Raw genomic sequence first — 26,255 nt, forward strand, 5'->3', positions numbered from 1 at the left:
ACAAATGGAAAATAAATCCAGCTTTAAGTACCTTACCCAGTGACTCTAAGAGATGGATATTCATTGTTGTATACTTTTATCCTTTCTCACACACAGGGTCTTGAATTGCTCCTACACTGGAAGAAAAGACTTGTTCCAAAGCCCTCTGAAATATTTTAAGCCATATTTATTTCAGGATAAAATCTTATCCTGTATAAAAAATGTAGCATCTAATGGCCATCTAAATCTATGTGACCTTTGTTTATAATGAGAACTGACTATTGGGCAGGCCTCCTACTGCCATTTGTGGAAAGAATTCAGTTGTAGTGCCAATACAATCACTTTTACCTTTCCTTTGTTTCTGTACTACTTGCAGTGCTAGCACAGCTGAAACATAAGGGAGAGCTCACTTATTCGCACTTGTATGCATCAATGGAATATTCAATTACATAGCCCATAGCATGGTTGCACAGATGTACCTGAGAGCATGAATGCACCCGAAGAATGCTTATCTGGTGATGCAGATAGGAGAGACCGCAGGTGGGCTGTAATGGCAGGCTGAGGTTGCAGTGCTGAGAATTAAAAGTAGCCTCTTTCTGCTTGCAAACTAAATCTGACTGAACAAATCTCAGTGGAACAATTTTCTGTCAAAAAATGCTGATCCATTTGACAAATATTTCACTGGAACATACTGAATTCAGTGATAGTTTCTGTAAACAAAACCAATATCATTCATTTAAGCTCATTTATATTCAAGCTGAGCAAAGCTATGTGACTTTACTGAAGTAAAACACTTTAATAAGGTCATAAAGAATTTCCCTATTTTAAAAAAATACCTAGAAGTCATTCAGAGGAAATTTTTTGATATGCTGAATATTCTTTGCGGTTAAGGACTTCCCACCTTCCTGGCATAAAGTCAGAATCTCCCCCCCCTCTCCGGCTAAGTGTTATCTAAATCTATGGTAAATAAAGAACATTTGAATCCATAAACTTATCTTGAGGAACCTGTAGTCACAGAGGTCACTCTTCAAACTAGAACATCACCTTATTGAGGTATGGCAACGCTATACCATTCATTAAAACAAATGAAGTTACTTGCCAATCATGTCCTGGCTACAGCTCAGTTCTACCTTATCTCTGATCCAACAAAGTAGTAAGTGGCGATCTTTACACTGCTCTGGGAGACCTACAAAGGGAAACATCAAAAAATTGTTTGAACCAAATGCCTTTTATCTTTCAGCTGAAAGAGGCATTCATCTCATGATGCTACTGTTTTGACTGAGCTCTTATAGACCAATCCATAGTCACCTTTGGATTACAGAGGTCAACATTTACAGTATAAACCATCTAGAAATAAATGGGGCTCTGTCGGAGGATGGCTAAGGACAGGGATGCCAACATAGTTTCTTCCCCTGCTGCTGTGACATGTTATACATTTCATTAACATTTCTTTTAAATGTTTAATATTATGTTATTAATAATCACATATTAGACCGTGCTGAATGAAATTTTAACTGTTTAAGCAGAGTCATAAGGAGCATATGGTTCCTATCAACTCACATCTGACCCTAGCTGGTCTACAAAGTCAGCCTCTTCATATTCTTAAATCCTCCTTTTATCAGGCTCTTCTCCTGGATTCCAATACACCTTCCTGCACATGCTAGGCACATGCATAACACCTGGGACAAACTCACAGCTTTTCACTTCTAACTGTATCTTAACAATGGTAGCTGCCTCTCTGAAAACCTAACAATCTTGCCTTGCACCCTAATGCAGCTCCATTACTCCACTATCTGATCACCTTGCAGTAAATACATAAATTTAAAAAGTCAACAGTGCTATAACATACAGACGTGCCAATATCCATATTTCGTAGCCACGATGTACTGAGGTGAGAACGGACTGGACTGCTTGCCAGGGATCATGCAAGACGTCCAAGGCAAAGGTGCCTTTGTCCTGAACCTTAGGCTAGGACCCTATCTGCTAGGTCACAGTGTTAGTCTCTTCCTTTGCCACTCGTTTCTGCAATTGCCTGCCTTCTGCAGGCTCACCAAACCAGATCATAACAGGAGAAGTATTTTCAAGGAGTCAGCATAAACACAATAGTTTTGTGAAAGCTGTTAACTTTTAAAAAATTAAACCATCTATTTCCCAGGAACAGGTAGCATTGAGATCCCTGTGCTTTGCTTACTGGTAAATGGAGGACCAGGCACACTTGAGGTAAGAAGCTGTTTGCAACTTTAGAATAATAAATTAACTGGTGCTAAGTAATTAATGGAAAATCTGGCTGGATGACAAATGTGTATTGGCACTTTACATAAATTCAAAATTCATATCTATACACCATGAAGAACTGAATTCTGTTAAAATTAAATTTGCCAGTATTTGTTTGGGAGAAATATTTCCTTTTGAATAGACACCAGCTGATCATTAAAGCTTCCATTGCCAGCTCACACAGGGGAATAAGGAATCCAAAACAAACCCACAGAAGCCAGCTCCAAATCCAGCGAAATAGAAATACGGTGCTATTACTTGAGATCACAGACAAAAAGGATTATTCATTCAGTGCTGTCTAGCACTAGTGAGACAACTGTCTCTGTCACAGAGCTCAGAGGAAGTGTAAGACCAGGTTTGCTAGATATGCCATTTAAAACTATAGTGTCCTAGTTTCACTGAACAAAAATACATTGTAAGGATAGAAGACTGGAGAGTTGTCTGCTAACAATCCCATATCTTCTTCAGCAAAGGATAATTTTTGATTTTTTTCCTGAGTAGTTCTACAACTTAAAGAACCTGTTAACCAGGAGATACTCTTCGATTTCTATTTTCTACAACTTAAAGAACCTGTTAACCAGGAGATACTCTTCGATTTCTATTTTACTTTTACTAGTATTTTATTTTGCTACTTTGTAGCAGCCTATATGTCCACATGGCATTTTTTTGTATAATACTCTCAGACGAAAGGTACACTCTACAGTACCTTTAGAGAGACATTTAACCATAATTTAAAGTTTCCAAGTGATGAGACTCTGCCACACAAGCTGGTAACCTCTTTCAGAATGACGACTCATTTCTGGTGACATTTTCTCGTTTCAGTTTCCAGTCCCTGTATCTTGTCATATCTTTGTCAGCTGGACTAAAACACACACTGGTATTAAAAATCTCACTGTTTAAACTAAGATTGTGTCACCTCATGAGAGCTTTCCTTCTAGAAGCTAAATATGGCAGTGTTTTCTATATCTTGGGTGTTGAAAAATCACCTATCACATCCTATAAACCCTCTTTTCAAATTTTTAGAGAATAAAGTGACTTGGAGACGAAAGATGACTGGCTGGAGCTGCTCTAAATTTACATGTGCTGGGAATGGATAACTGATTATGCTTTTTTAGAATATCAATTTCTTAAATACAAATTGGATAATACATATCGAGGACTACAACAGTTGTTAAAAAAAATAAAGAATAAAACCCAAGCCTATGCAACAAGCGAATCAATAGTTAGATTCTTAGAGTCTCATTAGCTTCTTGCATGACTCCACAGTAAGAAATAGATTGGCAGCAAATAGTCATTGTTGCAATTATGATGCCATGGCCTCTGCTTTCCTCTCTCAACAACCTGCCTGACTCATTCTAATTGCACAAGTAATAGAATGATCAGCCTTTAACTCTTGTAGCTGCTATGCTTCAGTGGTTTTTTCCTGTGGCCCAATGTTGTATTCCCACAGGAAAATTCCTGATTTTCAGAAAGTATCGCCAGGTTTAGCAGCCAGAAGAGCCTGCTAAGAATTTCTGTATAGTGCTCCTCTTGCACTTGACTATGCTGAAACACAAATGGCAAGGGGAGGGGGGAAAAGTCAGGGACAAAGAGGTTTAATGCATTGTCCAAATCAGGTTGCTTAGCTACTCAGTAGATGTATCATGAAAAGAAGTATAGTCAGGGGCCTCCACATGGATAACCTGCTGCAGAATCAGAAAAAAATCCTAATAGCTTAGAGGAGTCTGGACTGACTATAGCAAATCTGGTTTAGGTACACGTTTAGTCCTAGTTTGCAAGAAATCCTTCTTTTGAATAACATTTTCTTTCCATACATGAATTCTAAAAATGTACTTTTTAAACTACAGAGAATTTGCAGCGGTTTGGAAAATTCTGCTCCCTGGCTTATCTTAGCAGGGTCTGGAGGTACAGCTGACATCCTAGCTGCATTCATGAATGACCCGCAGCTTATTATGCCAGAAGCTGTTGAAAAGCAATTTAAGGAGAAATTCCCTGCAGAAAGCTTCTTGTGGAAGGACATTCTCCAATGGACAGCAACAGTGAGCTTATATGTTTATATTACACACATCATGTTCTCAAGCTCTTTCCTACCATTTCTAGCTTGGGAGGTCCATTCAGTACAGGTTTGACAAGCTGCCCAGAGGTTTTGGGTACTGACACTGGTATCATAGAATACCTCTCTAACATTAAAACCAAATGCTCAGTTGATCATACAAACTACTTTGTCCTAGTGATTCAGCTGAACATTTAGGGCTCTGTCCTTCCTCAATTATTTTCTCAAGTAACAGCCAGCACCCAGGAACACCACAGTCCTTCTGGAGGACACGAAGCATTATTTATGCTCCACAGCTGTGGAGCTTGTGCAGCTGTGACAGAAGAGACCTAATTCATGATCTACAGTTGTTAAATGGAAACCTTTTAATTATGGAGAAGCATGAATAAATTAAAAAGAATGAAAGATGTTTAGAAATTATCCTATCTAATGTCAGTTATGTGAGTTCTTAAAAAAGAAAGACAAAACAGATTCACAGATTTTCCTTCCTCCTTGTCTTGAGGCACACTTGCTGTACTTAAACCACTGTGCATAAGTGTTTAAGAAACAAAAACCACTTTGAGATTGTCTTTATGTGAAGATTTAAGAGCACCGTGTGCCTCTGAGATACACCAAGTCCAATCAAACTGACCCACTACTTATTCTTTGCAGTCCCTGTTGTAATCCTTAGCTTTAAAATTTCCATGTATTAATTCCATTAGGGAGGACTTTGCCAGCTCACTAACACAAGGGGATGGAAGGGCATCTAGAAGCAATATTGCCAGATGCTTGCAAAGTCTCAGTGCAGCTGCACTGCGAGAAAGAAAAACTCAGTAGAGAAGCAGAAGGAAAGAGTACTGTATATATCAATATTTGATGACTTTTACTCAAAGAAGATTTAGAGACTATACTTTTAAATAAACAACTCTGAGAGCAAAACTTAAATGTCAAAGCAGGAAAAGGTAAAACAAAACCATGGCATGCTGGCCACAGCATGACTATGAGTCAAATAGGAATGCGAGTTAAGGAAAGATCTTTTAATTAAAAGCACTGCTCTGGTTCTCAGGATACCCAAGTTCTGTTCCTCCTATCCTGCTAGGTGATTTTAGAAAAGGCAGTAACTCGCTCCTTGTCTTAGCATGCACTTATATATGGGAAACTGATAATGTCTATCTTCTTGCCAAACCTCACCTTTACAATTAGAACAGAAGTTTTTGGGAAATATTGTATGGGTGATCTCCACTGGGCTTAGGCATTAATATATAGCAGTAGGACAACGTGCAAAATGATTTTTGTTTCGACTCCCAATAGATTCAGAACATTATTTCACACCAACATCTTCTAACTCTGCACAACTTTGAGCAAGACAGTTCAGAAGAACTAGACACAGTCATTTTAAAAGCTTTAGTAAAAGGTAAGAACAATAAACACAACACATTGTAATACTGGTCTTATCTGATGACTTCTGTGCCATAAACGTATTTCATTCTTGTCCGGAGCAAGTTCAGTTGGCTGTTGGATTCAGATTTCATTTCGAGATGCAGAGTTTTTCTGTTTGCTTACTGACAAATTAACTGTGGCAGTTGCCATAGCTCATGTAACCTTGCTTTAAACTCATGTTTGCTTTTTAATCTTATGCTATTGTACAGTACTATTTTAATCGCTCCTTTATTTCACTACTTGCTTCTCTTAGTAGTAGAGGTTATAGAAGAACTGAAATATACTGGAGCAGTTATTCCAATTACAAGCCATTAAAAAAACCCAACAAACCAAACAGACTACCAAAAACCAAAACAAACATCCAAATCCTCAAAAAACATAAGTAGACTTGAACTGCTTTAGTTCCAGAAAAAAATCCATTTCTCCTATTAAAAAAAAAAAATAAATCTTCACTGTATCTTCTGAAAGAAGACATTACTTGCTCTGCCATCCATTTCAGTTTGTGCTTAGTTGTTTGTGTTAGCCTAAATTTAGCATGGGGGAAAAAAAGACATTCTATTCCCAATATGCTAATTGAAACAAAACAAAAAAAATAGCCAGTCCTGTCCCCCCCTTTCCACAGACCAGGGTCTCTCTTAAACATCCTACAGACATTTAAACTTAATATTTTAACAGAAAATTCAGCTAGCAAAAAATAATATTTTTTAATATTAATATTTCCTAAATTAGGAAAAAAATCCCGTGAAGGGTTCTTAGTTAAGCATCCCACAGATCTGTAATAGCTGAAGGAGAGCTTATATTGTTAATCAAATTACCAATACTGTATTAAATTAAACATAAGAAGTGTAAAGTACTGAGCTTAGTTTCATTTTCTATTTTTGCCAGCCTGTAAAAGTCACAGTCAGGATGCTCAGGAATATCTGGATGAACTGAAGCTGGCAGTGGCCTGGAACAGAGTGGACATAGCTAAAAGTGAAATATTCAATGGTGACGTCGAGTGGAAGGTACCAGGTTTTATTGTCTTAGAGGACAATCAGTGTCTAATCCAGTGTGTTCAGGACACTGAAACATCCTGATAGAAGGCTTCAGTTTTTAACACTACCTGCGTTCTCCACTAGGAGATTGGGCAGCGGCAGCACGCTTCCTTAGGCTGTTTGTCTTTCTGGTCCCTTATATAATAATGGCTAAAGAGAGAGGAACAACACAGTGGTCACAGTCTCTTTCTTGAACTCTTTGGGGGCAAAAATCTTCCCCCTCTCCCTTCTGTACAGACCTTTAAAGCAAACAAACCTGAGCTTGCAAAGCAAAAGCAGCATGCAGATATTACTGTTAGAAGATGGCAGGAAGAATGTCACTGTTTCCAACAGCTGTATAAATACCCAGTGCGGTGGGTACCTAACATCACCACAACTCCTACTGCATGCTATTTGTGTTGATGTTTTAACATTAATGCTTACCTAGACATTTTGTCACAGAGAAATGAAGAGAGTTCTACCTCTCTTTCTCATTGTACCCACCGTTGACCTCACAGAAGACGAAATGGGCATATCCTCATGTTAAATCTTACCTCCCTGCTCATCCAGCCATGATTACCACAAGAAACTTCTTTTTTTTTTTTTATCCCCCCCCATCGATCTAGTCCTGTGACCTGGAAGAAGTGATGATGGATGCTCTGGTCAACGACAAACCAGAATTCGTAAAATTATTTATTGACAATGGGGCTAACATATCTGAATTCCTGACATATAGTCGTCTGCAGAGACTTTACTGTTCCATTTCTCAGAAATGTCTCCTCTACGAACTTCTACTGAAGAAACATGAAGAAAGTAAGCTGACCTTGGCAGGGCTCACTGGTCAACAGCATAAGGAGCAGAAGGAGATCTGCCCACTCTTCACTCTCAGTGAGGTCTCTAGAGTTCTCAAGGATTTTCTCCATGATGCATGCAAAGGTTTCTATCAAGACCTCAGACATGGAGGCAAGAAGAAATCTGTGAGTTACGACCTTCCATCATCGTCCTGCTCCCCCCCAATTTAGAATTTGAAAAATTTTAACTAGGTCTAGCCTTTGGGAGTGGGGCAGGGAAAGAAAGGGAATGTGAGAGAAACAGTCACTTCAGTTTCTCATTCCTTTTTTCAGCTCATTACTATTACAGCTAAAATGGTTTGATCTTTTTTTATTTCAAAATTGAAAAGGAAAAGAAAGGAATTTCTAAGATAGACAGGTTGGGATTCCTCTTTCTCCCCCTCTGCAGGTGGGGTTTTATGGAAGGCTTTATTGTACCTTGAACTAGTGCTAAGATATGGCCTCTGTTCAGGATCTGCAGAGGCCCCTGTATCTCATACTCTTCTAGCGCAACTCCCACAGACCACTCCTCGTTCTAGCACCTTGCACGTGGAGAACAGTTTGTTGATGTTATTAGCCTCACATGCGTAAGAACAAGTTCAATGAAAGATATATGGGGAATATGAAGAGATAGATTAATGTTTGCTAAGGAGTAATTAGACATAAAACCAGCAGTCTGCATTTCTCCTACAGAACTTCAAGCAGAAGTACTTGAAAGACAATATTTTCTAGGAGAAAGACAAGCAGGCGATGGCCATTTTCAATCCCAGATCTGAAAATGGTAATCTTTGTATGTAAAACTATTGCCAGATTTATACTGTGTAGGGTTAGATTGGATATTCAGTAATGTGCAGTACATGATATTTGCCTTTAGATCATTATAGTCTTGTTATTAAGTGACCTAACACACAGCAAGAAATAAGATTGCATGAAGTGGCCCTGGCGAGCACCCTGGCCAACACACAACAAGGATAACATGTGATGGGTACCACTGTGGAACGTCTATAGTGCACTGTCCGCAATTGTGCAATAGATATATCATAATTTTTGCATTTTGACAGTGTATTTAACATTGAAACTCATAAGTACCAAAGTTCCTGCGAGACCATTGGAAATAAGTTGGGACTCATGATTTCAAAACAGAGAGGTATAGAGAAATTTCATTAAGATTAGAGTTTTAGACAGACTAAACAATTAAACCTTTTGGTATCTACTCAGTTCTAGTTTCATCTTAAAACTGTTTAAACTAAAAAATAAATTAAAAAATAAAAAATCAATTCTCACTCAAGAGCTTCAATTGCTCTTGCTTTGAAAAAGCCTAGGTAAATTAATTAGTAGTATGCAAAGCTAAGTTTAAATCAGAATTTCTTTGTTCACAAGGACAGAGAATTTGGGGCAATGCCTCTGAAGTCATTAAGCGGGCTCCAGACTCACAAATTTTACAGAAATAAAAATGTGCCCCCAAAATCCCACTTACCTTTGTGGGATTTGGCAGTAAGTGAGCTAAAGCCAAGTGCTGCTGTAAATAAGGCCCAATTCAGACACCAGATCACCCTGCCTACCAGCTTTTTTCCTTTAAAAGCTGCTTCCCATGGCTGCCACCAATGGCTCAATCCCATTATCACTGGCAACAGACAGAGCATCTCTGTACTGGGAAACCAGTGTCACTGCTGCTAAATTGTGCATCTTATTTCAAGTTAGGAACTAGTGGTTACAAAGAGTGATGAGGCTTTTGGATATCTTTGTCTCCTGTAAGGTTTTCAATGCAATTCAATTGATTAAATAGTTCACTACAAACTGAAGGAAAAAAAAAATATCACACAACACCAACACTCCCAAAAAATGCTATTAAAATAAACTTGAACAGAATCCCATAGTTTAAGTGATTTAAAAAAATATATCCTCCCTCACAAAAACTTGTTTTATTAAAAAAAAATTCACCCTGGCTGCTTCTAGTTAACACAGTAGATAGAAAGGCAGTTTTTAAATATACTTAAACCTCAGAACTTGCCCTAAGTTGCCATACTTCCTCTGGAGAGTTTTTTTAATGAAATGCTAAAGGAATAAGCAGTGTTCTACTTAAAACACTCCCTGCATGAGAGAGAGGTTTCTCAAAGGAAAGACTAAAAAGAGGGTATTGACGTACTCTATTCTTGTCCTGTACAGGGCCTTGGTGAGATTTATTTCTGTTGAAATAAAATGCCTTTTGTTCCCTTTTCTCTGAAACCATGTCCTCTGTGGCAGTTGAGCAGATTCCAATATAACTGAAGGCAAGCTCAGATTAGTTAATCACAGGTTTGTCTTGTATGATATTACACACCAGTGGTGAAACCCTGGCCTTAATGAAGTCAATGAGAGCTTTACCATCAACTTCAATGGAGTCCCAGTTTCATCCAGAATGTTCTCACACATATTGAGTTATATCAGGGACACAAGGGTCCTTTGATTCAGTACAGAATGAACTAATTACCTCTCAGTCCTACAGAAAAGAAAAATCAAAAGAATATGAAGTAGCTGGCCAGGCCAAGAGTAGCTTAGATCATGTCATTTGCATGGAATGAGACTACAAAGCAGGTTTTAATTTCTACAAACCATATTTCAGGATAAAATGAATACAAAGCAATTACCTGAGCCCCTGGATATGAACCAGAAAAGCAAAAATCCTTGGAGGGATTTGTTTGTATGGGCAGTACTTCAAAACCGGCACAAGATGGCAAACTATTTCTGGGCTATGGTAAGCTTTGAGCTGTAGCTGCTTCAGGCGAAATATTGGCATATTTCAAGTATATGAGATAGCTTTTGCTCAACCTTGTAGCTCAGATGACAGATAGGTTTATTTCTAAAATAGAAGAAGATGTGGCATTTATAGGGCCCTTCATCTCTCATCAGAGGGCCTGACAGAGCAGGAGGGCAGAGCAGCAGCAGGTGTAAATCAGCACGGCCTGGGCCACTGCTGATTAACTTCAGCTGCAGAGTTGGCTCTCCTCTTCCTTGCTGCTGCTGACTCACTACTCTCAATCTCAGGTTTTGTTCCTTCTACAATCGGTCAATTGTTTGGGTTCTAGCACGATTGAGAGGGAAGACGGCGCAATCGAACATCTTTAGCTTACGTGCTGTACGCGCAGGGAGCAACAGCATCACGCTCTCAAAGGCTGAGCTTCAAGCTGGTATAATTGGCTCCTGTTGTACAATCCTCCACAACTGAGGCCCTGTCTGGTGCATCTGGAGTGCAATGCCATAGCTTCCCTTCCCCCCGCTAGAGCCAGACACAGCTATGGGGCTCCATCCCTGATCTTCCAGACGGCTGCATCTGGCACCGGGGAAGTCATGGAGGGGGACAAACTGCAGCACAGCTCTCCAGCCAGCGAGCATGTGCATGCAGACACATCTGCACCTTGCAGGGCCTTGTGTTCGTGGTGCTCTATTACCAGAAGGCACGTTTCTCTGCTGTGTGCCACTGTTGTGCCTCTGCCAGCTATGCTCCCTCCTTTCCCATACATCCTTATGCAGGGTCTCAGCACAGCTATGTTTGAGGTATTTTGGCGCTGTGAGACTGTTTTGCTCTATTTCCATAATGCATTCTTCTCCTTTCAGTCTTTGACCCTAAATCAGGCCCCTCTAAGGTCAATCAAACCCAGAAGTCTCCAGTCTTTTAAGCCACAAGAACTATGAATATGTGGTTTTCAATTCCCAAATATCACCAAAACTGTCATTTTGATGGACATTTTTGACTTTCAAGTTTGTATTTGAGGGAAGAGTCTTCAAAGATGAGACATGCATGAATTCAGGGTTGTTTTGATGGGGTTTTTTTGGGGGGGTATGTGTGGGTTCTTTTGGTTTTTTTAGATGTGTTCCTTAGTGAAGTCTCCCCAGTTCAGAAATGCCCTCCAGTGTATGGTAACAGCAGCACCCCTTTCAATTCTACAGGGTCAGGAGGGTGTAGCTTCAGCTCTGGCAGCCTGCAAGATCCTTAAAGAGATGTCCCGCCTGGAGACAGAGACCGAAGTAGCACATATAATGAAAGAGGCCAAATATGAGCAGCTTGCTGTTGGTAAGTAATGGCACCTTTTTAACACCATCAAAAATTTAATAAGTAACTGCTATTGGTAGGCAAGCAAGTGAAAAAAGTACTGTTTCAGTTGTAAAAGGTTAACTGTCATGAATAATTTAACAGGCCTGCAGCACAGGCAGTCCCAAACATTCAAATACCACAGAAGGACTTAAAACCCAATCGTTCTGGAAGAAAATCAGTGTTCCAAGACTGGCCCCTGGGATGCATGGAAGAAATTACTCTCCTGCTGCACACTGGTATTTTAAGTGTCTGATGTTAGTACAAGGTGTGTTACAGCAATGGGCAAGATAGAATAACCAAAACGCTTCCAGCCTCACAGCAGCCTGGTTTTCCTGCAATATCAAGCTTGCTCTGTAAGGGCCACTAGAGCAACAAGTTTTAAGGTTTGTCTTCACTGCTAAAAATAATTTGAGATTACCTCACCCAGAAGAGGGCTAACTGCACTGCAAAACTGCAGTGAGGCTCAGACTGGTTTCGCAGCGGACAAGCCGCCACTCCCTACAGCAGTAAGCATTCAGGCATCTGCAATGCCAGAATGCCAAGCCCTCTCCCTTTTGCCTGATTTAAAAACAGATGTCTGCACATAAGCTTCCCTGTTGATTTGACTTCAATCTAATTCATACCTGAACATAGCACTGCTCTGAGCAGAGGGCTTTAAAGTATGCCACACGTGGAAATGCAGAGGCTCTTTCTCTCCCCTTAGAGCTAGTACATCAAGCAGCTGAAGGCTCATGCAGATGTTGCTACATTATTTATACACAGATCACATATTCTCCTCTTCTAACAGGGCCATTATTATTTACAGAAAATAAAAGTCTGGTTCTCATATAATCACAGGGCTTGAGTAATTTAGTCATGGAATTACAGGGCCTAATCCAATACACAGAAGTCTGCTCCTTGGCTTTGGTAAGTGTTAGATCAGATCCTCAATCTTAATTTCTAGCCTGGATAACACTGTCAATATTAAGAAGAGCGAACATTCTTTAAGAATGATAAATACCACATCAATTGCAAAAGAAGGCTGTATATCAGCTTATTTTAAGTGAATTTGATCCATTCCCCAGCTGTCACAGTGTGTAGGCTGGCCTAGGAAAGGTACTGAGATAATGAAGTGAATCAGCAGAATGAAAAAGACAAGTCAGATCTTGTGTAATGAGACAGCCTTGACTTTCTGGACTACTTATCCTACTTTCTGAGCTCCAGGACCAGCTTCTCTGGAAACAGAACTACACCACAAGCCTAGTATTATTTTATGTCAAATAGCTATGTCTTAACACCAAGGATTTATTTGCTACGAGCCAAAGCTGAGGTGCTCCTTTCATTTAGTCTATTCAGAAGAGTATGGACAGTGTGGCAACTCATCCTTCAAAGTCTAAGCGGATCACCCAAAAGATACAGTTTTTTGCCTAAAGCTCCACATGAGGCAGCTACAGATGAGGGACTATAACAAATGCTGACATGTTTCCAAGAAGTTTCTGATGCTGTCTGTAGAAGAACTGAGAAAGAAAAATTTCTCCTTAGATCAAACAACAATAAGAAACCCCCCCCCCCAAACCAAATGTGTTAGAAGCCCCAGGCTGAGAAGGGAGCATGCAGATAGAAAGAGGTGAGAGAAGTACTGAGAGATTTACTCCATACCTTTCTGCAAATAGTGGGAATTTTTAAATTACAGTAATTTTTTTTTTCACCAAGGAAAATCTATTTCATCTGCCCTCTGCCCCGACACATGTACACCCATGCATAAAGCCATTGCTAATTATTCTTGTGTCCAGCATCATTCCTTTCTCCTTCCCACCTCCTCTTAGCACTCTCTCAGGCTCTTTTCAACTACTTCAGCCTTGCAGAAGTCTCTGGTGCAGCAAGGAGCATCTGGCAGTGCTCAGGCTTTGCTGCCACCACGCTGCACCCCACACACATCACTCTCTTGCCTTACATTAATTTTTTATTTTTTTCTTTTAAATTACAAGATCTGTTTGTCTACGTTTCCTTCATTTGGCAGAACTCTTTAGTGAATGCTACCACAACAGTGAGGAGAGAGCATTTGCTCTGTTGGTGAGGAAAACTCAGTACTGGAGCAAAACTACCTGCCTTCAGCTGGCTACAGAAGCGGATGCAAAGTCCTTCTTTGCACATGATGGTGTCCAGGTAAGTTTTACAGACCCTTCCCTCGCCACCTCTACCCCCAGGGCCTTTAAGAATGATGTGGGACACAGAAGAGGCTAGCACAGCAACTGAACAGCCCCATGAAATGTATTCCCCTAAGACACATTCTTCAGAGAGGAGACTCTTCCTTCTCCCTAGTGCCATATGAAAAGAACGTTAACCACATCCCTGACAAAGCAACACATTCCCCCTTTCCCCTCCCTTTCATCCAGTTGGCCTGCAGACCAGTACGCAGAGGAGAAGTTTTAGCCCTTATTCCATCCTGTGCTTTTTCTTCCTTGCTCACAGAAAAACATCAGGAAAGCACTTTAAATCTGCCTGAGGCATAATGAAGCTGCTCCAAGATGCGAGATAACTCCTTGTTCAGACTCAAGGAAAAGTGCACTGATAAAAGTTAAATCACTATTCAGCTTTGCCCTCACAACCCAAGTTCTCTCCACGTACACTAAGCTAAATTAAGAGTGATGGTGCTTTTAGCTCCCAGTGCCTGACTTGCACTTTATTAGTACTACAGATGTCGTTTAATTACACTTGACTTGCTATTCCTTCCACTGTCCTCTTCGCATACTCAACATCTGCAGAAGAATGCACAGAGCGCCTGTTTGCTCTGAAGGTGTGCCTGCTCTTTAGGTTTCCAGAGTATTCACTGTCTTAGGAGCTATAGAACATAGGTGCACTTCATCTGCATGTATGTTTTTGTGATGTTAAAGCCATCTCTTGTTTTCCTGACTTTCAGGCCTTCCTGACAAAAATATGGTGGGGAGACATGTCTAGAAGCACACAGATCCTGAAGTTAATCTGTGCATTCTGGTGTCCTTTCCTAATCTACACAAACTTAATAGCATTCAGGTACAAACATAACTATTTGGGTGCAAGTAAGGGATGAAAAATAATCCATAAAAAATATCCAGACTCAAAATTTCTCACCGAAGTGACAAAACCAGTAGTACCACCTCAGAGTGTCAACAGGACTGCACACTATTAACCAAATCAGTTTTCTATGGGACTGATTTGTGCATCCTGTGCTAATGCCTACTCTAATGCTCAAAAGATCAATGCCATGGGTTCACATAGATCACTCCTATTTTGCACAATCCACAGAAAAGCCTGTTGGAATTCTGTCAGCTCCAGATTCTACACAGTAACATGTAGCATATCTCCAGGTATAGCACCATCTGTTTCTAGATTTGGAGATGCCTGGTTCAAACCTCAGTATCTTATCTAGAAAAACAGCCATCATAAAGCAGTATTATCAGCCACATGCCTTGATAACCATGAGTTAAGCTTTAAAACACAGGACTGACATGAAATCAATTAAGATTTTCAAATCCAATGTCTTATGAGATCTCTTTGTTAGTCTTCTGCAGGCATAGCTTTGGAGTTTGTAGTTTTCAGCTTTTTGTCACAGTGAAGATGGCTAGAATCTTAGGTTTTCTTAAAAAAAAACCAAAACAAAACAAAAACCCCAACAGACAAACAGACAAACAAACAAACAAAAAACAAAAAAAGAGCAGCCAAGATGCTCAGGCAGTCATAAGAACATCCAAGAACTGAAACTTTAAGAAAATCTCCCTAGATTGTGAGAATCATATACAAATCATTAGCATTATGGAATGACATGCTATTATGAAATACATGTTTCTTAACTATTAAACTACTTAAAAAGCAAGAGGAAAACTTGTTTGGCACTGATGACTTAAGACTTTCCTTCTGCCAGTATCACTTAAGATGACCTTCTTGTCATAGTGGCTGCCAGATTCACAAATTCAAGTAATTTAATGTGAAACTTTTGGCAAAGTTTTCATGGAAAGGTTTAAATTATGATTGATAGTCAAAGTAAGCCTTTCCAAATTTGTTCTGTTGAGGACATTTTTTGCCTCCATTCCCTGGAAATGCAAGAGTTGACACCACGTTCCCTACTGCTTCTGGCATTTCCTCTTAATTGCTACTAAGAGTAACCAGGAACAGAGCATTGGAGTATTGCCTTCTAGGACTGACTGAGGGGTTTATTTCTGCTGAAATCCTAAGTAATTTGAGGAGACTGAACATCCTGCTCCATTTTTGTGAGGCATGCCAATTACCACTTCTCTGAATCTTGTGGGTGACTTCAGCCTTCTCCTTACAAATAAACAGAATTTGCAGAGGTAAGGACTATGCATTATTTGATAGCTTCTCAGTGGAGCAAGTCCAAGATAAGTAGCAGTTCTGTATAAATGCCAATTTAGCACTGAAAAATTGCTAACCATCATCTTTCAACTAATGAGTTTATTTCCTTACAGTGAGGAAAAACAATCAAAGAGTGAGCCAGAGCCATTTAAAGAGCTGGACAGTTTAGATACAGAGAGGACTCTCTTTTTTCCCAAAGAAGATGACAGGTAAGTTTAAAACCATTAGTTAATGTAACTTCTGTAACAACAGTCACAGAACAGGACACTTCTTGTGGATTAGTGACCAGCTAATGATCTAAGGTGCAGCTGAAGGAGCAAGAAGGTCATTACTCCTCAGAAAGTGCTGTGCCCTCTGATTACTGCTGTCGTTGCTCTCTAAAAGGAATATAGAAAATAAACAGGGATATATCACTGTTTTAAGTAGACACAACTTTACTTGTTCTGAGGAGGTAATTTCTACAGAACAAGGAATTGGCTTAATACCTGGGGGATCAGAAAGCATTTCCTGAGATTCCCTTCAGCTCGTGATGGCTGATATACATTGGGTTTAGGAACTAAGTCCCTATCAGATTACCGAGCTGAGCAGAAAGAAGGTTCTCAGCAAAACCTTACATTATTTGAGTGCATCACTACATACTTTCCTACAAAGGCAGCAACAGAAGTACTTGCAAATATCAGTACCTGGGAATTTTATATTAAGTCAGCCTCCCACCATACTAGTAGTCTTCATTTATATTGTAAATGATGGGCCCTGAGGAACCTGAAATACAACAACAAACTCCCGAGTTAGAGGAAGCAGTACACAAACAGGTAACTGAGCACAAAGATTTTGTCAGTCGCTCATGGTCATTCATAGATCTGCAATTCAGAACTCCTGAATCCCACTCTATACCTCTGCCACATGTACATCTCCAAAACCTGGGAGGCCACAAGGACTTAAGTCAGGATAGGAAGACTTCTGATTAGCACAAAGTCCTCTTAATGGCTAAATAGCCACTTGTATTAAGCATGTGGTTTCAATGATTTAAAGAGAACTTCAGAACTATGTGAACAACGGTAGCAAGGAAGCTTCATCTGCAGTATGAAGTGCTGGACCAAGTCAGAGTTATTAGGTTCTATGTTTACCTCTGGCATTTAACTGCCGGTATATTGGAGAAAACCATTAGTTCTTCTCTCTCCCTCCCTAACCTATAAAATAGGTGTAAAAGCATCTGCCTCTTGGGAGCTATTTTTAAGCAATGTCATAAAGCACTTCCATATCCTGAGTGAAGCATGGTTTGGTCATCACATTGTGCATTCCGATTGCTATTATCTTAGCAATTTATTTTAACAAAGAGTCTCTCTCCCTCCCAGATCTATTTCAGCATCTTACAGCAAAACTGCAATTGTCTGTTTATGATATTAGCCTGTTACCATGGGAATGTATCTTATGATGTCATAAATTGAGAGGTAGTACAGAATCAGGCACGTAGAAAAGACTGGCTGTGAGAAGAAACTTTTCCTTGTAACAAATGTATTTAATAATTAGCAAGAATGTCAGGGGAAATTAAAACCCAGTGAAGAGTCATTGTTTATTTTTTGTGAGGTGAAATTGAAAACATACCCTAGTGTGCACATCCTTTGTTGGAGATCACACCTCTCAGAGTCAGAATCACAAAATTAAAGATCCAATAACATCCCTAGTTTACACAGGAGAGCAATTTATGTGGAAACAAACATCACACTAAGATCAGATTGCTATTTAATCCAGGGAACTTGCATTTTCTGCACAGGATAATTTCCATTGCCAATAGATAGCACTTCATGTTCCAAAACACAGCAAAAACAACTGTAGATGTACAGGTTAAATTTCCCTTCAGTTACCAAAATACTTGCATAATTCCACAATAGTCAAAGACTAACTTAAATAAATTATGAGGTCAACCTTTTTGCTAAAAGGCTTCTATGTTACTTTTTCTGCAATTTAATTTAATTGTAAAGGACAAGATACCAGTGCTTACAGTTGTGTAAAGGAGTAAAGTATTTCTTCAGTAGTTCGCTCAGACTTCAGCAAGGAGAGCCAAGAAACACATACTTAGTATGATCCTGCACTTTTGAGACTGGGTCAAAAAGAGGAATTGTTTAAAGTCACAGCAACAACAAGAACTTCTGCATGCAAACACGGCAAGAAATTTTTAGACCCCAAATAATTATGAACCAACTCGCAAACTACATTGGCCATTTGCTCTTCTTTCCTATTATTTAGGATGATGCAGAGCGATTAGCCCACTTCCCTCTCTCCTTCTGTATTTGCACAGTGTTTGTACTATATGCAGGAACACAATGAAGTTACAAATCAACACAACAAAATTGATATAACAATATGCATTTAAGTCTGATGTGACTTTGTTTTTCAAAACCTTCTTTTCGACTTGAAATATTTCTGCTATAGCAACGATTGCTCTGACTTCTACAGCCTTTGTCGTTGCCACCCCCAACATCTGCCTGTTACTATCTTACAAGAAGCTTTATATAGAATAATACTGAGCCTATTCCCAGAACTAATTTTAGGAAATCATCACCAAACCTATACTCTTTTTTGTTTTGCAGAGGAAGTGGCAAACTGGAAAAGCAGAGCCCTTCTGAAAACACAGCGTGGGTGACATTCATGTTTAGTCGGTGGAGAAAATTCTGGAGTGCCCCTGTAACTGTATTTATGGGAAATGTTATAATGTACTTTGCTTTTCTGTTTCTATTTGCTTCTGTCATTTTACTGGACTTTAAACCACCTCCACCTGAGGGTCCATCTGCTAAAGAAATTATACTTTACTTCTGGGTTTTTACCCTGGTCTTGGAAGAAATCCGACAGGTCAGTAATCTACAATATCTTAGTAATAACAGAGTAAAACTTGAGGCAATATTTTTAATAGATTTACAATTTGTACAACTGTACAAGCTCAAAGATTTCAAGTATCAGATGCAGTTTTGCACAAAAGAACAATGCAGAACTTACCTCATCCAAACCACTCCACCTTTCTCTCCCAGAGCAAGGTCTTCCTCCACCATATAAACCTGTAGCCCCACCTCTGTTTTTCCATCCTGCTTCAGCCATAGCCAAGTCAAGTGGGCAGCTAAGATTCAGGTGTCCTTCACTTTGCAAAGTATCTCTCTGATTTCACTTCCCAGAGCTAGATCCTCCCAGCACAAATAATGTAAGTTGGGAATTGTTTTCTACACCTGGAAACACAGCAGACAACTCTACATCCTTTTAAGAGATTCTTCCCTTCTGGGGACAAATAAATTAATTCAGATTGTGTTTTTCCTAAAATACTTCTCAACTCGAAACATTAGCATATCTCTTTTTGGCTTGCTTTTCTTGAAAAAGCAAAACAACCCACCTTCTCCATTACTCTCCCAGTTACTGGTTTTGGAACGTCCTCAGCTCAACAAACGAAGTAATGTGTGATCAATGGTGCTAGCATGTTGCCAACTGTGGGTGCATAAAGCTGTCCTCTCTAAACATGGAAAAGCAGTTATAAACATTTACTCTGGAAGAACAAATAGGTGTTATTTAAGCAACAGGGACAGTGAAGGGGATCCCAGTTTGTAACAATTTATTTAAATTATGCAGCAAGGCTATAATCAGAGGAGGACATGGAAAATATTTGGATCAAAGAACATTTCATTATAAACCTGTAAAACATGAAGAGAGCCAGGCTAAAATCCAATTCAGAAACCTGACTCGTAGCACTCTCTGACAATTCCGGTATACAAATGTCAAATCTGTTCATGCTGTGTAGACAGCAATGTCTAGAAACTGAACTTTGGAAGTTGCTGTAGTGTTTAACAGCCCGAATGCTGACAAAATCTTAAATCAGGCCTCAAAAAATCTTAAGGCTAATATCACAAGAATGAAAAGATTTGATTTTTTCCTTTTTCATCCAACTTTTGTGTTTTAAGACAGTAAACCGAGCTTATGCTTTCAAGCTTTTTTTGCTATTACACTAGGAATTTGGTTTTGCTTTTTGCAATGAAAGAGAAAAGGGAAACATATTATGTTAAAACTCACAATGCAATAGTGAAACTTGAAACAGATCAATACCAATGATTATTTCTCTTCTTCAGAGTTTCTATACAGATGAAGACACAAATTTAATGAAAAAATTTAAACTGTATGTGGAGGATAACTGGAATAAATGTGATATGGTGACCATCTTCCTCTTCATAATTGGGGTAGCCTGCAGGTATATATCTGTTCCATGTGATGTGGTCAGCATCAGTAGCAAGGGCTACGTATTGCAACTGACAGGAGAGTCTCATGTCCATGTGAGGACAGTCTGTGACATTTACTTTTACAAGCTTTGAGACATGTTTCTGTAATAAAAGCCTCTAAAATTCTGTGGTATCATAGAAATTGCTCCAGAGACCACAAAAAGACATATTGGTATATTCAAACAGATGTATGGGAATCCGCTTTTTAAAATTGTTTCTGGCAATCACTTTTACTCAATGTATAATTTTTTTTTTTAAATAAATCTCATTGAAGCCAAGACAGAGAATACAGTGTCCCACCATGTTTTGGCTATTTCTCATCAATGTACAGACATTATGTTACATTCCTCTTACAGGCTTATGCAACCACAGCCCTGAAGCGCTTGCCTTTTCCTAACTAGGCTATGCCCGGAAACTGAATGTAATATTTGAGAAAATACCTCTCAGCAGTACTTGCTGAGATCTGATATTTCATTTCATGTGTTCTGCAGGATGCTGAACTCGACTTTTCAAGCTGGCCGTACAATACTTGCCATTGATTTTATGGTGTTTACACTTAGACTTATACATATTTTTGCAATTCACAAACAACTTGGACCAAAGATCATAATTGTGGAAAGGATGGTAAGTGTGCAGTCTCTCTTGGATAAATACTCATGTTTTCTGAAAAATGGAGAGTAGGAAATCTTCTCTTTACAAAGGAAATCAGTTTATAATCTATATTTTTATATTCTTAAGACTTGTCCTTTTGCATATATTCTCTTATTTATCATGAGTATTAGATGCAAGAAGTTTGAAATAGATCTTCTAAAGAGCTCTGTAGTAATAAGTTGATCCCAATTTACTAATGCTTTTACCTTACCTAACAATTTAACCTCAGATTTGGCAAATGAAGAGTAGAGTGTCTTTGACTTGCTGCTATTCCTCCTACTTCTTCAGCTGTGTGCTTTCAGAGCAAAGACCTCAGACAGACGACAGGCCACTTACAGAAGGGCAGGGCATTTACTGAATGACTCTGCTCCGCTTGGGGAAATAGATTATGTTATTTGCAAGAAGTGTGAAAAAAATCTGTGAAAAAGGATAGGAGTCATTCTTACTTGTATTTTGTAGCTCCAAGTTACAATGAAAACATGTACTAGTACTTTGTGAGCATATGTTGGAAGATGTTGATAAAAGATTTTTATTTATTACCACTCTCCTGCAGGAGATGAGGCATTAGGACTACAGTTACTGTGCTTGGGTATGCGTTGGTATGTTGAAGTAGCTTTTTATTTAGGCATGTTAATCCTCTAGGCCAATTAGCTCATGGTAACTGATTAATAGGAGTTCATCTAATTGCAAGTGCTATTATAGAATCTACAAATATTTGATTTGTGACTCACAGCAGAGCTCAGTAAAAGCCCTACAGTCTAAACAAGCCTATATATTGAATAAACATAACTACCAAGCTATTTGGATTTGTCTACAAATGCAATAACTGGAACTCTAACATGACATTTGCTTGGAGTAGCAAAAGGATAAATGGCAAATAAATATTTGTTCTTGAACATTATCTAGCTTACAGCGTTAGCAGACTTTTACTGTACAAGAACAAGTCAGATCTACAGCTCCTAACCCTTCCTTCCTGCACACCAAGCTAAACGTGGGCCTTGAAGAAATATGGTGCTGTGCCTATTATATGGGCATCTGAAGTCATATGAGATAACACACAGATTAAGAAGATGCAAATAAGAACATAAAGAGCACCCTAGACAAAAACCATAAAACGGGACCTTTCATCTTCCCCCCCATCCAAGCCAAAAGAATGCCTCGGCTTTGGTAGCTCAATGTTGAACCTTACATCAAATGAAAGAACAGTGAAAGTTGCTTCAGTAAATGATACCTTTTTAAAAGGTTTATCAAGTGCATTCAAGCAAGATCATTTACCTTACCTAAACAGAGGAACAATCCAAGATCATCTCTTAGTGTCTTTTTCCTTTTTAACCTTGCTACAGAATTGCTGAAACAAGTCTGGTAGCTGCTAAAATGGCAGTTCAATGCCAGAACAATGCCCGTTCACAGAGAAAGTGCAGGTTGGAAAAAAGTATTTCCAGACTTGCCACCACTATCTCTTAACTATGACACCATTACAGTCCTGCAGCATCACTAAATTGTAAATCATTCAGAAAACAAAATAGATTGGTGAAAGTCAGAGAGACATGTCTTGCCTGGCTTAGAAACCATGTTTCTTAACAAAACTGCAAGTAACATCCTGGAGGTCTGAAATGCCTATGCTTTTGGGTAACTGCACAATCCAATAATCTAATTGAAACAAAGCTACTGTCCCTAATGAACTCTGTCAGATTAGATGGGAAGAGGATGAAGTGTTCCTCTTCCACCAGGGAAAAATCATTGCACTTGAAATACATATTAGATTTTTTTTTTAAAGTGGTTTAGGATTCAATTACTTCTGCTTCTGTAGAGAAACACAATGTTTAAAAGCAGGAAGTCCTGAAAACAATCCCTCAGATGCATTACTTTTAGCTTGAAAACCCAAGACAGAAGCTACCCGATCCTTACAGCCTTCAGTGTCTGCTGTATCAGTGGTTCAGTATTCATCAATGAGCACCAACTGTTACTAGCATTCACTGCTGCAGCAGAACTCTTGTAATTCACAGTAAAGCAGTTGGTGGTACTGTGAGATCTCAGAGAAAATCTGCATTTTAAAGGTACAATGAGATTCACTTAAAAGAAAATGTGTTTCATTTTAAAATGTTAGATGATTAAAAAGCAAGGTTTTAATTTTACAAATGTCTTTAGCAAAATGAACTATCGAAGAAAAATGCTGATTACAGGCCAAGAACACTCTATGATAACAGCAAGGTGAAAAGAGGAATTCTGTGCATGGAACTGTATCCTATTCCACATCCTTTAACCTAAACAAGCTCGTAAAGAAATGTAATTATTTGAGCCATTTTCATAGAGAAAGACTACCATTCTTTGACTATGCTGTTACAGTCACCTCTCCTTTTCTCCCCTCCTGCTCTCTTTTTTAGATGAAGGATGTTTTCTTCTTTCTATTTTTCTTGAGTGTGTGGCTCATTGCCTACGGTGTGACAACTCAAGCTCTACTTCATCCCGATGACAGCCGAGTGGAATGGATATTCAGAAGGGTGCTTTATCGTCCCTACCTTCAGATATTTGGCCAGATTCCACTGGATGAAATAGACAGTGAGGAAATTTCTTTTCCCCCCTAACTTGGCCATCTTTGAATGCACACTTCTGATTAGAGCATGGAATTCCTTCCCAGTATTGTCTTTTTTTTCCTCTTTTTTTTTTTTTAATCTTTGTCCTGCAGGCCAGAGCTTTCACATTACTGTGATATAAATAGTGTATTTGCAAAGAGATAATGTGCATTGTGGAATTACATTCGAGCATAAAGGTTGGCCCTATTTAGACAAGCTGTCTGAAGTATTCACACAAGGATTTGCAGTTTTAAAGGCTGGCATACTTTCTTTCACTTCAATCCATTTCCATTCAGTTTAACCTAGACCCAGATAACCCTGTGTAAACTGAAATAATAGCACCTCCATACATTTTGGCAGTAGCTTAACGTGACAGTGTTAAAGCACTACAGCTCTGCCCATAAGCAAACACTTATGTTTTAGAATAAATATTCCTCTAGAGCACTTATTGACTCTGGAGGTAAAGCTGCTCCAATCAAATAAAGCTAGTAACTGCATATATGCAACATTTCAAACAAAACAACATAAAAATAATCACAAGACATGGAAATACTTGGACATAAAAGTTCAAAGGCAACATTTCTGATAGGCAAGCAGGTAAAATACATAATAGGTCATCTCCTAAGAAGTCTGAAGTAATGCCACAGCATTTAGCCAGAATAACAGTGCTAAATGTCAGTGGCAATATTGAAATGGGATTCAAACTTGAGGTAATATAGACGGAATCAAAAAAATCCCATAGACAGAAGCAAACCAGTAAGCATTCTTTCATGTTCACTCCACTTAGTAAGAAAAAGCATGTCTTAGAAAAGCCAAAAAAGTCTGAATGAGACAAGAGAGCCAGGGTGTGATTCATCTCACTTAACTTTAAATGCCTACAGTGTAAGCAGGCACAGCACAACCAGTCACTCTTATTGCCATTAAAGTAATTAGAGAGAAACAAATATTTCTGGAATAGGATTCATCTGATTTGGAAACAGGTCAGATGTAGAATCATAGAATCATAGATGTAGAATCATAGAATCTTTAAGGTTGGAAAAGACCTCCAAGATCATCAAGTCCAACCGTCAAATGTAACATTCCCTAGAAATGTGTGTTTCTCTCCGTTGAGACTCCAAAGGGTGTCTTCACCTGGATAAATAATTGGTTAAAAGACAAAGAAAAAATTAATTAATTACATGGGCAACTTCCAGAAGGGAGTCATTTGTCCTGGGGCCCTCTGGGGCTTATTCTGTTTAACATCTCTATGAAACATACAGAAAAGGAGATGGGTAATGAGGGGGACAAGATTTGCTGACAAAACTACATTACTGGATAGTAAAGACTAAAGCTGATACCTCAGAGTTGCAGAGGACCCTCATGAGTGCTAAATCATCAAATGAAATTCTGTGTAGATAAATATAAGGTAATGCACTTGGTGAAAGCAGTCCCAGCTGTGGTGAGCTTTGATACAACTGCGTGCTCTGAGGAATACGATCATGGGGTTACCTGTGGCAGTGGGGAAAATAATTATTAGGGAAAAAATGGAGAACAAAAAAGTAAATATTATTATGCTACTCTAAATTTGTGGATTTAATTCATAGCTGGAGACAGGATACAGGGTTAGACCTCTAGTCTGATGCAGTAGAACCATTCTTACTAACCTCGGCTGCAAGCTCAGATGTACAAAGTAGTTTAAATTTGGAACGAGGAACTCCACTCCCAGCTTTTACTGAGTTTTCTCCTCTAACACGTGTACTAGCATGAGGACTCCAAAGGCACGAGTATGTGGGAGAACACAACTGTGAAATACTCAAAGGTGGTGTGACTTTTGGAACTCAAAACTAGTCTAAAAAGGATACGGCCTTTTCAGTACAATCCCCCTTTGCTGAATGTTACTGAAAAGCCAGCTGGGACAGCCATCTTGCCACTGAACGAGCAGCCAGGTTCTGGAGGTCTGCGTTGTCCAAGGGTTGCAAACCTCTTGCACATTAAAGCAATGTCTCTTCATGTACATGACATGGTTACATATTCACAAAGTTAAAGACATTGAATATTAATTTGCATAAATAATCTTTGAACTGCAAGAATTAGCTCAGTAGCTCAAGCAGTCAAAGAACTGTTCTTTTAGGGTTGAGAGAGTCTTGTATTTACAGTGCTACTAGTTGTCAACAAGGGCAGCACAAAAACATTACCACAATATTGGGTTTAAGCTTTTAATGACTGTAAAATATTCAGAACAAATTTATGTTGTTGTTTATATACAGCCAAGATTAAATCTCATTTTGGTAATCAATACCATCATTGTCCTTGATTTGTATCTTAACAGTAAAGTACTGAATGTACGCATCCATCCATGTCACTAGTTCTTAAGAAAAGACATGTAGAGATATTAGTTCAGTTTTTAATTGTATTGAAATAGCTATGAAATGTATTACTTCAAGACTCAGGAACAATTTGGAATTCTTGTCATTCTTTGTTGAAGGTCACAGATTTTGCTCACCAAAATGCAAAGCTTTTGTCTCCACTCTAAGAAATACATGTGGCAGTAGGATTTGTCGAAGCTATTTTCTTATTTCTCTACCTTCTTTTGCAGCATCACGAATGTATCCCAGGAACTGTACACCTAATCCACTGCAGATTCTGCAAGAGAACTCGCCATCATGTCCTAATAGCTATGCCAACTGGCTTGTCATACTTCTGTTGGTTGTCTTCCTACTAGTCACAAATGTTCTCCTTATGAATCTCCTCATTGCTATGTTCAGGTAAGAGCAATTTCAGTACGTATCAAGACAGAGGCTGCAAAGGTTTAACTGAACACCCACATTTA

The 26,255-nt window shown here is 39.0% G+C and overlaps 1 protein-coding gene across 2 annotated transcripts in view; it reads left to right on the plus strand.

Moving 5' to 3' along the window:
• TRPM5 (transient receptor potential cation channel subfamily M member 5) overlaps window positions 1–26,255 on the plus strand; it is a 42,987-nt gene that overhangs the window by 9,891 nt on the left and 6,841 nt on the right. The window contains exons 7-21 of one of the 2 annotated variants that reach the window (XM_054827730.1): window positions 2,135–2,199; window positions 4,101–4,292; window positions 5,597–5,699; window positions 6,611–6,729; window positions 7,365–7,715; window positions 10,171–10,302; window positions 11,496–11,619; window positions 13,640–13,785; window positions 14,540–14,652; window positions 16,083–16,178; window positions 18,561–18,819; window positions 20,076–20,194; window positions 20,714–20,846; window positions 23,258–23,432; window positions 26,022–26,190. In XM_054827730.1, the coding sequence (XP_054683705.1) occupies window positions 2,135–2,199; window positions 4,101–4,292; window positions 5,597–5,699; window positions 6,611–6,729; window positions 7,365–7,715; window positions 10,171–10,302; window positions 11,496–11,619; window positions 13,640–13,785; window positions 14,540–14,652; window positions 16,083–16,178; window positions 18,561–18,819; window positions 20,076–20,194; window positions 20,714–20,846; window positions 23,258–23,432; window positions 26,022–26,190 (2,296 nt within the window). The remainder of the gene's footprint in view (window positions 1–2,134; window positions 2,200–4,100; window positions 4,293–5,596; window positions 5,700–6,610; window positions 6,730–7,364; window positions 7,716–10,170; window positions 10,303–11,495; window positions 11,620–13,639; window positions 13,786–14,539; window positions 14,653–16,082; window positions 16,179–18,560; window positions 18,820–20,075; window positions 20,195–20,713; window positions 20,847–23,257; window positions 23,433–26,021; window positions 26,191–26,255) is intronic. The other variant, XM_054827731.1, reaches the window with a different exon arrangement.

The sequence above is a fragment of the Grus americana genome, chromosome 5 (genome assembly GCF_028858705.1).
Source record: "Grus americana isolate bGruAme1 chromosome 5, bGruAme1.mat, whole genome shotgun sequence".
Classification (NCBI taxonomy): domain Eukaryota; kingdom Metazoa; phylum Chordata; class Aves; order Gruiformes; family Gruidae; genus Grus; species Grus americana.